Source organism: Sus scrofa, chromosome 1, assembly GCF_054392235.1.
Source record: "Sus scrofa isolate SSC_HxYL_T2T_F1_AM1 chromosome 1, Sscrofa_HxYL_maternal_Yorkshire_Landrace_v2.0, whole genome shotgun sequence".
Classification (NCBI taxonomy): Eukaryota; Metazoa; Chordata; class Mammalia; order Artiodactyla; family Suidae; genus Sus; species Sus scrofa.
In genome coordinates, this window is record NC_139383.1 from 15,286,221 (window position 1) to 15,301,316 (window position 15,096).

General features: G+C 44.7%; 1 protein-coding gene across 3 annotated transcripts in view; it reads right to left on the reverse strand.

Annotated features, from left to right (window-relative positions):
- The window catches only part of MTHFD1L (methylenetetrahydrofolate dehydrogenase (NADP+ dependent) 1 like), a 190,682-nt gene that overhangs the window by 137,198 nt on the left and 38,388 nt on the right, over nt 1–15,096 (reverse strand). For all 3 annotated transcript variants that reach the window (XM_021086779.2, XM_085023849.1, XM_085023856.1), the window contains 3 exons: nt 8,480–8,568; nt 6,648–6,745; nt 3,899–4,072 (listed from right to left, as the gene is read on the reverse strand). In XM_021086779.2, coding sequence (XP_020942438.2) covers nt 3,899–4,072; nt 6,648–6,745; nt 8,480–8,568 — 361 coding nt within the window. The remainder of the gene's footprint in view (nt 1–3,898; nt 4,073–6,647; nt 6,746–8,479; nt 8,569–15,096) is intronic.

Genomic DNA, 15,096 nt, shown 5'->3' on the forward strand with positions numbered 1-15,096 from the left:
AATGACTGCCTTGTGGGGTTTTGTTTTTTTTTTTTTTTGTCTTTTTGCTTTTTCTAGGGCTGTTCCTGCGGCACATGGAATTCCCAGGCTAGGGGTCTAATCAGAGCTGTAGCCACCAGCCCACACCAGAGCCACAACAAGGCGGAATCCAAGCCGCGTCTGTGACCTACACCACAGCTCACAGCAACGCTGGATCCTTAATCCACTGAGCAAGGCCAGGGATTGAACCCTCAACCTCACGGTTCTTAGTCGGACTCGTTAACCACTGAGCCACAACGGGAACTCCAATCAGGATGCTGCCTTGCGGTTTTACACTGATCTCAAACATCCACCTATCAAAAAATATTTTAAAAAAAATCTCTTGTTGTGTTGGTGAGGGGAGATGGTTCCTCTCAGAATACAGCGTGGTTTTATCTTTTCTAAAAACCTTCAAGCTCAGCAACAGATGCACATATATCTCAAAATCCCCCACAGCTTATTTTTCCAAAGCAGTTGAAAAGACCCAATTTGATATTTGTTTCTTCAGAGGGCTTCATTCTGTAAGGGAACTTACACCACAATCTCAGAAAAAGAACTGTTGATCTCTTGGGGTTCAATCTGTATTTGAGAATTCAGGTTTAATTCTCACTTCTATGTACACCATGGCAGCCCAATCCCTTTAGCTCAGTTCCACATACAAAGGGACAGTGTAGGAGTTCCTGTTGTGGCTCAGCAGAAACGAATCTGACTAGTATCCCTGAGGATGCCGGTTCGATCCCTGGCCTCACTCAGTGGGTTAAGGATCCAGTGTTGCTGTGAGCTGTGGTGTACGGCGAAGACGTGGCTCAGTTCTGACGGTGCTGTGGCTATGATGTAGGCTGGCGGCTATAGCTCTGATTCGACCCCTAGCCTGGGAACCTCCATATGCCACAGGTGTGGCCCTAAAAAAAAAAGGGACAGTGTAGAATGAAGTTCTAGTGGGCTGGCAATCCTGGGCAGCCGTGCTGGTGGTCACTTTCCAGCACGTGGCTAGAGGCCAGGCCTGGACAGCAACATTCAGGTTAGGAGTCTGATATAAATATGACCAGAGGTTTTGTTTTAGAAGTGTCAATTCTGCATTCCCGAGAAGGGCTGGGCCATGTCTAGATTTGTGCTTTCATTTCCCAAACTGATAAGCTCAAAACAGTAAATCCCAGCCACTCCATAGGAACATCCCTGCGTGGTTTGTCCTTGGTAACCTGAGAGCACTCCCTCCCAAGGATTCCTCGGTCTGCCTATCCTCAAGGAGGGGAGAAAACCAGCCAACTCACTAGCAAGCTCAAGGAAAACCTGGCAGAAGGGAGGCACATCTGTGGATAAGATGCTAAATTTGCTTTTTAAGTTCCTCATGTCCAAGAGTTCATTTATTCACTGTAAACAGACTTGTGTCAAGCGCACTTCCAGAAAAGCAACACTGACTAGATGTTTGCTCCAAGCTTTTGGGATCCAGGAGTCCACACAAGTAGCCAGTTCCACACGTCAGCCAGCTCCTCTCCCAGATCTGCCCTGATGGGGCCAGACTCTCCCTCAGTGAAGAGGTTTCCTGCAGCTCTGTTTTGGGGAGATCAGGGTTGGGTTCCCAGGTTGAAAAGGATCCCAGGAGGACTGGGAATCCAGCTGTCAGGAGTCTGGAAGTTTGGGGGAGATTCAAGCCACAGGCAACCAAGGTGCTGCATCAAGGTATGAATTCCTTCAACATATGGTCACCAAACACTCAAGCTGCCCATTCCTCTTATTTTTAGTTTTTATTTTTGGTCTTTCTGGGGTCGCACCTTCGGCATATGGAGGTTCCCAGGCTGGGGGTCTAATCAGAGCTGTAGCGACCAGTCTACGCCAGAGCCACAGCAACTCGGGATCCGAGCCGCATCTATGACCTACACCACAGATCAGGGCAACGCCAGATCCTTAACCCACTGAGTGAGGCCAGGGATCGAACCCACAACCTCATGGTTCCTAGTCAGATTCATTAACCACTGAGCCAAGATGGGAACTCCTGCCCATTCCTCTTAGAAAATGGTAACAGGAGATGGAGAAAGAAGAGATGGAGGAAGAGAGGGAGAGGAGAGGGAGGAGAAAATAAAAATAAAGAGGTGATATTATGGATGCTATCTGGCTTTGTAGTTTTCCCTTCATTTGTAGGAAAGAAAAATTGAATTCACCTCTAAGGATTTTTCCTAAGGAGATCTTTGGATAAATGCACTGACACGCATGCCTACAGTTGTTAATTTCAGTGCTGTTCATAGTGACCAAAATGAGGAAACAATTTAAGAGCCCATCAATGCAGAATCAGATGAATAAATCGTGGGACAGCTTCACGATATCTTCAAACCTTTTCTACCTCAACACACTTGAAAAATCAGAAGCAAGCTCAACTATCAATGGCTGAGCCACACCATGCTTCTCAGCACTGGAAAGACGTGTCAGATGGGAATCCACCCTCATCCTAGGCCTGTTGACCACCGCACCCACCCCCAGCTCCACCCCCCAGCACATGGGACGAATCTGGGATGTGAGCCGAGGAACATTACGTAGTCATGCAAAATGACAACACAGCTCTATCCTGACTCACATGGAGCCAGTTATCCAACATATTGCTAAGAATCAAGTTGCTTACAGAACAGCATGTGTAAGGTGATCTCATTTATGACACACGATATCCAGATAGTCTCAATGTTAACAGTCGTTTATGCTTTGTTTATCGGTTCTGTATTTTTTGGAATAGTTTTCCAAGGAGGCTAGATTTTTATAACCAGAAAAAGAAATAAGGCACTTACATGAATAACTAGCCTTGTTAAAATGAGGTTAACTATGAGCCAAGTCCAGTTAAAGAAAAATGTCTCTGCCTATTTACAAATAGGGTTTTGTGCCCCAAGCCTTGGCCCGTAGATCACTAGTAAGTCAATGCAATGACACTTCAAGACAAAGGAATTTATATGGTCTCCTGCTGTGCCCCCAGATCACATTAAATAAATATTTGAAATCCCTAGCTTTCTATCTTTTTTTCAGCTGGTGACTATATTTCTTTTTTAAAAAGAGGCAGAGCAAACACTCCTTTTTACAAAAACCATGCCTTTTATAAAAGGAGCAATACAACTGTGAATGCCCAACATCAATTCTATAAGGCAAGAACGAAATGAGTTTTTGTCATGAAAATTCATAAATATTAAGAAGAGTCATCAAAAAGCCTAAGTTTCACCCAATTATCTGTTCATTTCTCAATGTTATTTTAAGGAGAACACCAAAAAAGTCCATGCTCAGCTCAAAATATTTCACTTTAAAGTCTTAATTTAATTTTTTTTTTTTTTGTCTTTTTGCCTTTTCTAGGGCCACTCCTGTGGCATGTGGAGGTTTCCCAGGTTAGGGGTCAAATAGGAGCTGTAGCTGCCGGCCTACACCACAGCCACAGCAACAAGGGATCCAAGCAGCATCTGCGACCTATACCACAGCTCACAGCAATGCCGGATCCTTAACCCACCAATCGAGGCCAGGGATCGAACCCGCAACCTCATGGTTCCTAGTCGGATTCGTTAACCACTGAGCCACAATGGGAACTCCAGTCTTAATTTGATTTTTATCATGAAAAACAAAACCAAACATCCAAGGTGGAACCAGGTTGATCAAAACACAATATAAGAAACAAAAAGCCCAAGTGCAAGGTTAGGAACTCGTTACACTTGACTCTGTGGAGGAGACTCATCCGTTTTGCCCTGAAAATACAAACCCACCTCATGTCAGATGAAGGAATGTCAACTGAAAGGGACAAGGTGATGCCAACTTGGAGAAGAGGATGGATACGAGGGGTGTGGCGACAGATGTAAATAGGAAAGAGAGTTCTATAAACATGTCTTCTTAGCAAAATTGACTTTAAAAGTAGTCTTACCCAGCAACTAAGACGTATTTTCCATCTGCTTGATCCTTTAACCTCTCCAGCAGGGACAGACGTACTTTGGCTTTGCTTCTGCCGTAGATTTCAATTTCATCCTCAAGCAATCCTATCTCCTTGGCAAGGACATCCACGGCTTTTGGAGTCTGTGCTCTTGAAATCTCAATATCACTGGGTGGGGAAAACATAAGAGGTATGAGAGTCGGCTCGGCTTAGGTGGTCGCTGCTAGAGTGGAAAACAGCCCTAGGCCATGCCAACGATGAAATCAAATGGCTTTGTGGTCCTTTTTTTCCCCCAAAGTAGGATTAAGCACAACTGCTAACAATTAAAGTGCATGAGAAAAATGATACGTTGCTTGCGATAGAGAAGCAGCTCTTCAAAACTCCTACAGGTCCTCAGAATTCTGTCCAGGTACAAGGACACACCTGTGCCGTAGGAGAGGTGACGGTAGGCATCACTGTGCCCGACCGCCACCCCAAGATAACTCCATGATAGAACAAACACAACACTTTCCTACAGGTCATCGCTGGATTCGCTAAGCAGGGATAGAGAGATGGGCTATTGCATAATGCTTTCTGACTGGACTAGCCACATGTGTCTCTTGGCAATTCGAAAATGTGGAAATGTTCTTTTTGTTTTATCTGTGTCCATCCTTTCCATCGCTCTTCCCTCGCTCAAGTCCAAAATCATATTTCAAAGTATTTCCTTCATTACATAACTGTCGGTAAATGGAGCTGGTGCCCAAGGCTCCACTTCAGACACAGGAAATTTTAGGAACCCCAGAGTGTCGCTGGGCAAACAACTGAGCTATTCGATTTTTTCTGGCAAGTGGTGCACCCTGCTGCTCGTCTTACAGGAGGTGAACATCAGCAGGTGCAGAGCTTCTCAGGGCCTTTGGGGGCTACTGAGCTCAGCTGCTTCTCTGACTGGGGGTTCGGCCCATCCATCAAAGACTTGGTCTTGAGGGCTGATATCTGATAATAGGGCAGTTTCCTGGAACCCTCATTTTGGAGCACAGGGGTCTCCACGGGCAGGAGGCTCCCTGCTCTATTTTTTTTTTTTTTTTTCCTGCTGCTACAATCTACTCTCAGTCTTCCTATATGCTAGGTTCTCCTCCGTGACCCTTGATGCAAGAGGTAACAAGAGTCACTCTACTGCCACTAGAGTGGGACTTCTCTAAAGCGCACTAGAGTGGGGAGCTCGGAGGCGGTCAGAGCCCTGAGCGTGCAGCCAGGTAACCCCTTCCCCAGGCCCACCTGCATCTTGCTTTCTGAGTCTCTGTCCCCCCTTCGCTGTCCATGCTCCCACTTTCACTTTGCCTTCCTCGCTATACCTTTTTTTCCCCTCTCTGTGTCTCTCCTCCCATAAGCTCCTAAATTGAAGAACCTACACTTGGAGAATCTCCAAGATTTTCTCTTCCCTAGCTGAAAAGGGATGGTGACATCATTTTGATTTTTGGAGTGATTTATAAGCGACTCAGCCTGCCTTTCTCTCCCCTGTGGCTTGAGAAGTCAAATTTGGTTAAGCAATGGAAGGGTTTTTCCCCCAAGTGGAATTTATTTTGATTTGTACAAAGACCTTGGTACACAATTTGGCATCGTCCAACTGAGTATTTTTTTCAGCTCTGTGTAAGCAGAATTTACTCATTTATTTTTAAAAATGAAGGTCAGAAGAAACTTCAAGAATTATTTTATCTATGAAATAGCATTGCACAACTACAGGAATGATGTTACAAAACACATTCCTTGGAATTTATGTATTAATGAACTCTGAAGATGACTAAAACGTTTAGTCTGCGTGAGGGGTAACCGAACCACGGCGTTCGGCTCTGGCCCAAACACACACAGGTCAAGGCTGAAAACCAACTTGTTATGAAGTGGAAAAGCGAGTCAATTCCTGGAGGTGTTCTCCCCATCACTCTGTGTATTTCCTGCTGGCAGACAGAATCACCTGAGCGAGCCCTGGCCTTCTGCAGACCCTGCAGGAACTGGCTCGGGCCAATTCACTTGCAGGAGGGGCGGCCGTGGGGGATTCAGTATGAGGCTGGAAAAGGCATTTGGCTGGCTCCGGGATCTGATCTAACGAACTGTTCTCAAATCACATGCTGGGACTAGGTCCTGCCGCTTGCACTTCCGAATTTGTACAGAGAGAATATGCAGCTTACACTTCATTAACGACCACGCCAAAGCACCTCTCCATCTGGACTCTCACGCACGGTCCCATCAGAGAGCAGATACCACGGGGCTCTCAGGAAAGCTGAGCTCCGTTCCCACGGTGGCTGGTCATTTATTTACCCCCCAGAGGAGAAACCTACAAGGCCCTTAAGGCCAGGCTGACCTGTGCGTTGGGCTTTCCTAACACTGACAAACAGATTTCAAATATTGTTTTACCGTATTTTGTCAAATCTAAGATAACTATCATTTTAAGAAGAAATACTGCCATTGCGTAGATGATACATTATCGCTAGGAAGGTGCACCCTGGTTTTCAAGTCAAAAACCCCCCAAAAGCAAATCAAAACCCCAAAACCCGCTACATTTTAGAATCGATAGAATATGAGGAACAGGTTCATTATTAATCTCAGAGGAACTGAACGATAGGAGAAACAGTACCGCAATTTGATGAGAGAAAAGTATCCACCATTGAAGCCGTACCACATGGGAGTCGTGCTCCCACCCAAGAAATGACTTTGGCTATTGAAGGCCCTTGCGTGAGCTCACATCAGTATGAACACATCACCCAGGTACCTTGGAACGGGGGACAGAGGCTGAAGTTTCAAGCAGTGAAGTTTCCACCTGCGGTACTGCTGCTCGCGGAGCCATCTCCTTCCGCTTCCAACCATGTTCTTCAAGTGGGTGGAAAGGAAAGCACGGGAGAAAAGTGAAACCTGATGGTTTATGCATCTGTATCTAAACTATGAAACTATGGCTCAGGGATAGTATGTCATGAAAAGGAGTCAAAGTTGCACAGTAATCCAAATGAACAGCAGGAATAATTTCATTCACACAAAATGAAATATGCACGTTTTCCTTAAGAAAATGTGAGAGATAAACACTATTAAAATAGTTTGTATTGACTAAAGGCATCAAGCACACAGATTCAGAGAGTTTCCACTGTGGCTCAGTGGTTAATGGATCCTACTGGGAACCATGAGGATGCGGGTTCGATCCCTGGCCTTGCTCAGTGGGTTAAGGATCCGGTGTTGCTGTGGCTGTGTAGGCCTGCAGTTATAGCTCCAATTCGACCCCTAGCCTGGGAACTTCCATATGCTGGGGGTGAGGCCCTAAAAAGAAAGAAGGGAGGGAGGGAGTCGAGGGAGGGAGGGAGGCAAGAAAGGGAGGGAGGAAGAAGGGGAAAAGTTCCTTTGTGGTGCAGTGGGTTAAGGATCCTGTATTGCTATAGCTGTGGTGCTGGTTCAACTCCTGGCCTGGGAACTTCCACATACCGTGGGTATGGCCAAAAAAGAAAGAAAGGAAAAAAAAAAAGAAGTGTACTAAAACCTGCTTCTGCTTAATTCTACTGTGGCAGGAATTAGAGGCTCAGGTTTCTCTACTGCTACTGAGTGCCTCTGCTGGCGGCTCCATCACCATAAGCTTGAGAAGGCACAGCTTATGCAGCAGAGAGCTGGGGATCTGGGGCTTTAGGTCACATAGACGGTGGTGGTTGACAAGCTGTCCATAGCTCCTGTAATATTCCTGTCTTCAAGAGGTAAGCCAACTCCCTTCTTCTGGATACTGAACTAGACTGGGCGGCTCACTTCCAGCAAAGCGGCAGAAAAGAAGCCGTGATGCGTGGGACTCTGGAGACGAGGCCCTAAAACCTACGGTAGCTTCCTCCTTGCTCTCTCCTCTAATCCCTCATTCTGGGGAAGTCAGGTGCCCCAAGGTGAGCAGCCCCACCGAGAAACCCACCTGATGAGGAACTAAGGCATCCTGCCAAGAGCCACTGAGGAATTAAACACCACATGCCAAGAGCCATCCTGGATGTGGCTCCTCCGGCCCCAGTTAAGCCTTCAGATGGCTACAGCCCCAACCGACATCCTGATTTCAGCCAAACCTGTCTGGCTAAGCTGCTGCCAAATCTCAGACCCATTTATTATCTCTGATAAGATGTTGTGTTAAGCTGCCAAATCTGGGGGGGGGGAACTGACTACACAGCCATAGATGATTAAATAGCAGACCTGATTTGGGTCTCTGCCCTGCACTTGCCATGTAATCAAATTTAATTTTCCCAAGTTTCCATTTTCCCATCCATAAAATGGGAATAACACTACAGGACTGTTGTGAGAATTACATGACATCCTGGGACTTCATCAAACTCCAAACTCCAAAATTCTGCGTCAGACTGGCATTCCCATCAAGGCACAGTGGTTAACGAATCCGACTAGAAACCATAAGGTTGAGGGTTCGATCCCTGGTCACAGACGCGGCTCAGATCGTGTTGCTGTGGCTCTGGCATAGGCCAGCAGCAGGGGCTCTGATTAGACCCCTAGCCTGGGACTGTCCATATGCCACGGGAGCAGCTCAAGAAAAGGCAAAAAGACAAAAAAAACAAACAAAAAGTTCTGTTTCAGACAAACCTGAATCCGCAGAGCTGCAGCAAGGAGACTCACGTCTTCTGCAATGAGACTATGACCATGGATGCCCGGAGAACTGCACCCCAGCTTCCCTGGGAAAGATTTGAGGAACAAAAAAAAAAAGACGTTCAGCATAATGTCATTTCTAACCAACTGCTCCTTGTAAAAACCCCAAACACTGAATGGTGTTCTCATTTTCAACTAAGAAAGTTAGGATGTCAACGCACAGCTACAGGTAGGTCACCAGGTAAGTCCTGGCACAGCTTTGGGGCTCTTGATTGGGCCACAGGATTTAGGGCTGGATGGGAATAAGTCTTGCCCCTCACTGGCAGGTGTGACTTTGGGCCTCTTAATTAACATTGTCCAACCTTGTGGCGGTTTGTGAGAACTGAACACGAAATGGTATGTTAAGTGGCTGGCATCTCGTGAGTATGTTTAAACAGTACATATAAAATAAAAGCAATTTCACACATGAATACAAAGAAAAAAGGGAGGAATGGAGTTCCCCTGTGGTGTAGCGGGTTAAGGATCCAGCGTTGTCACTGCTGTGGCTCAGATCTCGGGGTCAATCCCTGGCCTGGGAATTTTTGCAGGCACAGCCAAAAAAAAAAGTAAAGGGAAGGCCTAAAGCACCTGTTAAGTGTTGTTCGAAAGATCAGGCTTTCTTAGATAATTTTTAAAATCCCTGTCATCAAAGTGATAGAATGAATTTTCCATCAAAACCAAGAAATTATATTTTAATAATTAATTTTGAGAATGATCTGGATTTCAAAACAGGGGCATTTATAAGAATTCGATTTAGGTTGGCACTTAGGAAGCTTATGAAAAGTAAACACGCATGTAAAATGCTTTCACCTACATCCTTCCCTTAGAGAAAAGAAACGTGGCTAATGGTGACTTTTTTGAAATAAGAAACTATTTCGCTCTTTTTTGGACCACTCTACTTTTAAATTATCCATTTTGCTGACAGTCCTTTGCAAGAAAGAGCAAGAAACACTTAAGAGTAAGTGTTTGGTGATGCTCTATTGTCGAAGGTATTAAGAGTGTTTGAAAATCATACCCCTCGGGTATTTGTTCAAGATTAGCAATGCTTCAGTTTCATAAATCATATTTAGGCAAAAGCCAAGAGTCTAGAGAATGAGGGTGATTTGTTTTGTTCTGTTTGAACCACTAGGCATCTGACCAATAGGGAAGCGAAACAGGCTTCCCTCATTCGTCCCTCTATCTTTAAGTGATGGAAAAATATGAAAAGCTACCTTCTAGTAGATGGTATCAGCTTATAAATGCATGTTCCAGGAACACAATCACAAATTCCCATGTGAATGAAGGCTGTTTCACCCACAGAATTACACAGGGAATAAGTTATCCCACCATCTCAGCCACTGCCTTGCATAAACTAGAACATAATAGAAAAGGCGCACACATATTATTTTAAACTTTAGTAGGAGTTCCCATCGTGGTGCAGTGGTTAACGAATCCAACTAGGAACCATGAGGTTCCATCCGTGGCCTTGCTCAGTGGGTTAAGGATCCAGCGTTGCCATGAGCTGTGGTGTAGGTTGCAGACGTGGCTTGGATCCTGTGTTGCTGTGGCTCTGGCATAGGCCGGTGGCTAGAGCTCCGATTAGACCCCTAGCCTGGGAACCTCCATGTGCCACAGGAAGCGGCCCTAGAAAAGGCAAAAACACACACACACACACAAAACAAACTTTAGAAGAATTTTGTAGAAACCAATATTATCTTTTTGAAGAAATTTATCTGAATTTCAGTAATGCTTTTAGTATATTATTTTCTTTTCCTTCTATTGTATTCCATCCAATAAAATTAAGCATATTTTGGAGTTCCCTTGTGGCTCAGTGGGTTAAGGATCTGGCATTATCACTGTGGAGGCTTGGGTCACTGCTGAGGGGCAGGTTCAAGCATTCCTGGCCCAGGAATTTCCACATGCTGTGGGAGGGGCCAAAAAACATTAGGTGTTAATTTTTCTTATGGAAAAACTCTAAGATGGGTATCTCACATTGACTGGATCGGGAGGTTCTTACTTTCTTCTATTCTATTCTTCTATTTCAAAAATTTTCTATCATAAGCACTGCATTGCTTTTGGAGGAGGAATCCATGCAATCTTAAAAACGGAATTGGAAGTTCCGAATCTGGAGAAATTGAAGCAATTAAGACGGTAACGCAGTGAATCAGGAATATATTTTTAATAAATGTCATGGCTAAGGACAATCAAAAAAGGAAATCATTACCACCACTCCACAGGGCCCACCTAGAGGACCGTCCACACTCAGTCTGGGAGTCCAGCAGGGCTCCCACCCCAAACCAAATGGGTCTTTTCACTTTCCACTCAACATTCCCCATTAACTTAGGGCTCCTTCCTCCAGGGACAGGGCAGTGACTCTAGAAGACAGCCTTTCATTTATAATTTTTCTTCTAATAGCCAAACTTATCACAATAAGGACATTTTAGGCTAATGTGTTATAAGACTCTTCCTGGAAATCAGAACAGCCCTATTCTGATAGGCATCCACCCTGGGAATCCTAGCGACTTTGATTAACATGAGCACTGGAATGCAGCCTGGGATTCTTCCCGACTTCACACTATAGAATTACATTTGCTTACAATGATGCTATGGGAGTTCCCACTGTGGCGCAACAGGATCAGTGGTGTCACGGCACTGCCAGGACACAGGTTTGATCCCTGGCCCAGGACAGAGGGTTAAAAGATCTGGTGCTGCCGTGGCTTGGATCTGATCCCATCTTGGGAACTCTACAGGCTGCGAGGTGGCCAAAAAAGAAAAAAAAAAAAAAAAAAAAAAAAAAAAAAAAAAAAATGCTGTGAACTGCTCTGACCCATAACGTTGCTGTTCTCCGGGCCCAAGATATAAGATAAGACCAGTTTTCTCCTTTGTCCCATTTGGTATGTCAGAAAATATGTCTTACTTATCAGGGTACAAAATGGTTTGTGCTTAAAAGGAATTCTGCCCTTTAGCAAGCAGAGCCTTACAAAAACCACAGCCCATGTCCTTCCCTTGAAATAACTGTTTGAAAATGAAATTATTCGTATAGCTAGGAAACGGAACACTGCCATGTTCCCTGTTTTCAATCTAAACATTAGAATCATGCCGCAGATCCAACAAGTTAGGTGTAATTGTTTTCCGAGCACGGCTTCTGGGCTATCAGCCATCAGGAAAATCTCTCTGGGGATGAAGTATTCAATAAAGTGCCTCTACAGAATTACCTCATCATAAATCACCATATCCCATCTATTTTTACAAGGGGAGGGAGCGGGGATGCTGTACCATTAAGATGAATATGAAAATGTCATTATAAAGCCCTGCCTTCACCCAGGCATAAGTATATTAAAAATTCTTTCCCTCTTCAGTTTAAATAAAAGCAACTGTCCTTTTAATAATGCTTGAAAAAGTCCTCATTTGTTTAAAGTGGAAAATTATATAGGAAAGAGAAGGGGGAAAAGCCCTTCTCCAATTTACTCATAGATTAAATTTTCATACTAATCAAAATTGCTAAAATTAAAACTTGGGACTATTGTGAAACATAATGCTATTATAAATAGCACCGACTGGAAAATGTTCATCCATTTAAACAGCAGGGCATTTTCCATCTTGGCCTTTGCCCTGTCAGTCCTGTTTTGCCTTTTTTTTTTTTTTTTTTTTTTTTTTAGGGCCATACCCGGGCATATGGAAGTTCCAGGCTAGGGGTCCAATTGGAGCTGTAGCTGCCATAGTAACACCAGATCCGAGCTGTGTCTGTGACCTACACCACGGTTCACGGCAACTCCAGATCCTTAACCTACTGAGCGAGGCCAGGGATCGAACCTGCGTCGTCATGGATGCTAGTTAGATACATTTCCGCTGAGCCACAAAAGGAACTCCAGCCCGGTTTTCAAGTGGGAGACAAGTTTAAGGAAATGCCTCTATATCTGCAACTAATTTCAAACTGTAACAAATCCATGTGCAATTCTGAGTCCACGTGCATTCACTCATTCAACAGTCAGTACTTCCTGAGCCCTTCCTAAGTGTCTGGTAACTGTTCTCGGTACTGGGCATTCAAAAATCAATAACAATAACACTACTACTACTGAGCCAGATAAATAAAAAATAAACTGTGGAAGTTCCCGTTGTGGCTCAGCAGTAACGAGCCCAACCAGTATCCATGAGGACACAGGTTCGATCCCTGACCTCGCTCAGGGGGTCAGGGATCCAGTGTTGCTGTGGCTGTGGTGGAGGCCAGAGACTACAGCTCCGATTCCACCCCTAGCCTGGGAATGTCCATATGCTGCGGGTGTGTCCCTAAAAAAGCAAAATAAATAAATAAATGAATGAATGAATGAATAAATAACTGCAATCAGTCTACCTACAGAATCATTAAATCAAAACATTACTGCTTGGTCTTATTTCTTTTTTCCCCTTCAAAGAATCATTACCTTGAAATATAACATTTGAAAAATACCTTTATAAAAACAAAGATGCTAAAAAGAAACTTATTAAAAATACAGCCCCATTTCACTAATAAAACATACGTCAAGCTTTATACAATCAGTAGGTCTCAGGGAGATTCTGAAAGAGCATGAAGGAACCTCTCTATCTCCAGGGAGGACTGTGCCAAAATTGTCCTAAACATATAAACTGTAATAAAAAATGGCAAGTTAGCCTCATAGCAAGGAAGCACTCATTATAAAAATAATAATAAAGTCATAAGTGACTTTCCTAATCCAACTAGGATTCTGAACAAAGGAGAAAAAACTACAGTGCATGTCCAACATTTATGGGCTAGGCACTGTTTCTTTTTCAGGAAAAAAAAAAAAGCATATCCAGGGAGTTCCCATCATGGCCCAGTGGTTAACGAATCCAACTAGGAACCATGGGGTTTCGGGTTTGATCCTTGGCCTCGCTCAGTGGGTTGAGGATCTGGCGTTGCCGTGAGCTGTGGTGTGGGTCGCAGATGCGGCTCGGATCCCGAGTTGCTGTGGCTCTGGCGTAGGCTGGTGGCTATAGCTCCAATGAGACCCCTAGCCTGGAACCTCCATATGCCTGGGGTGCGGCCCTAGAAAAGGCAAAAAAACAATAAAATAAAATAAAGTAAAATAAAATAAAATAAAATAATAACCAGAAACTGCATATATTTCAAAATACTTTAGTACAGGTGTTCTATCTACTGAAAAAAGCCATTAATCCCACATTCATATTACATTGTACCGCTAATTGCTTTACTCATCTGTGTGCTCATCTGCGAGCAGAGTACATGGGCATGCTGGGAAATTCCTGAGCACCTGCCCTTCAAATCACACTCAGAGCACCCTGCACCCTTCAGCGACATGGGTTTTTTAATCTGATTGGTTCATTCTGAGAGAAGCTGCATTTCCTAGAGAGGAAGGTGTATTTATTTCTCTTTTGGAAGAAATAATTATATGAATTTCAATAATGCGTTTAGTACATCATTGTCTTTTTTCTATTACATTGCAATATAATTAAGCCTAATGCTTTTTTAATGGAAAATGGAAAATGGTTATGTCAAGGTGACTGGAGCAGAAGCTGTATTTATTTTGTCTTTGATAATTATTCTCTATTTCACTCTGCGTTCTGGGACTGCCTAAGTGTCAAGGTCTAGACCTCCAGTGTGGCACCAAGAAAGGCAGTGACTCCTTTTGGCCCACATTCAGACCAGCTTTGGGAGAAAAAACTGTCCCCTGGGCCAGCTCCTCACAGTCCCTTGCCCCCCATTCTGAGGTCTGGAGGTCACAGGTAACGAGGAAGAAAGGTTCTCTGCTTCCCTCAGCCACTGTCTCTTGCATACACCTGTCAGGGACTTGAGGGAGTGGGCTGGGAGTGGTCCAAAGCTCTCTTGGCCTGAGTGTCTTTCTATGATGGAGAAAAGGGTGTGACCAAAGGTTCCCTGGCACTGGCACAGCTTTGGCTACCCTGAGGGTGACCTGATGCGGTCCAGGGCATTCCTGGATCCCTTGGCAAATACTGTCAAATACCTGCAACCATCCTAAGACCTTCTCTGTTCTTTTTTTGTCTTTTTAGGGCTGCACCCCCAAAATATGGAGGTTCCCAGACTAGGGGTCCAATTGGGCTGTAGCCACTGGCCTACACCACAGCAATGCCAGATCCGAGCTGCATCTTCAACCTACACCACAGCTCACGACAACGCTGGATCCTTAATCCACGGTGCAAGGCCAGGGATCAAACCTGCGTCCTCATGGATGCAAGTCAGCTTCACTTCCCCTGAGCCTCGATGGGAACTCCAGCCCTCGTCTCTTCTAATGGAGACTTTCACACTGTTCTGAAGCACCTTTGGGGCTTCAAGGGTGTGCTTGTGGGGTCACCGCAAAGCGAAAGCAGAGATGCGGGAGGACTGGTACCCATTCCCATCCTCCGGCAGCTGTGTTTTCATCTGCTTTCACATGTTGAGGTTCGGCTAAGATTTCTTTACAAGAAAGGATTCTGCTGGGTTTTTTTAAAGACTGTGAACACGAGTATTTCTAGTGCACCACACACATGTACCAATTACCTACTTTGGGTCACAATCGACCTAACTGCTGATGCTAGAGGCCAACAGGGGGGGTGACCGGGTGGGGGCGGGGGGAGGCAGCCAC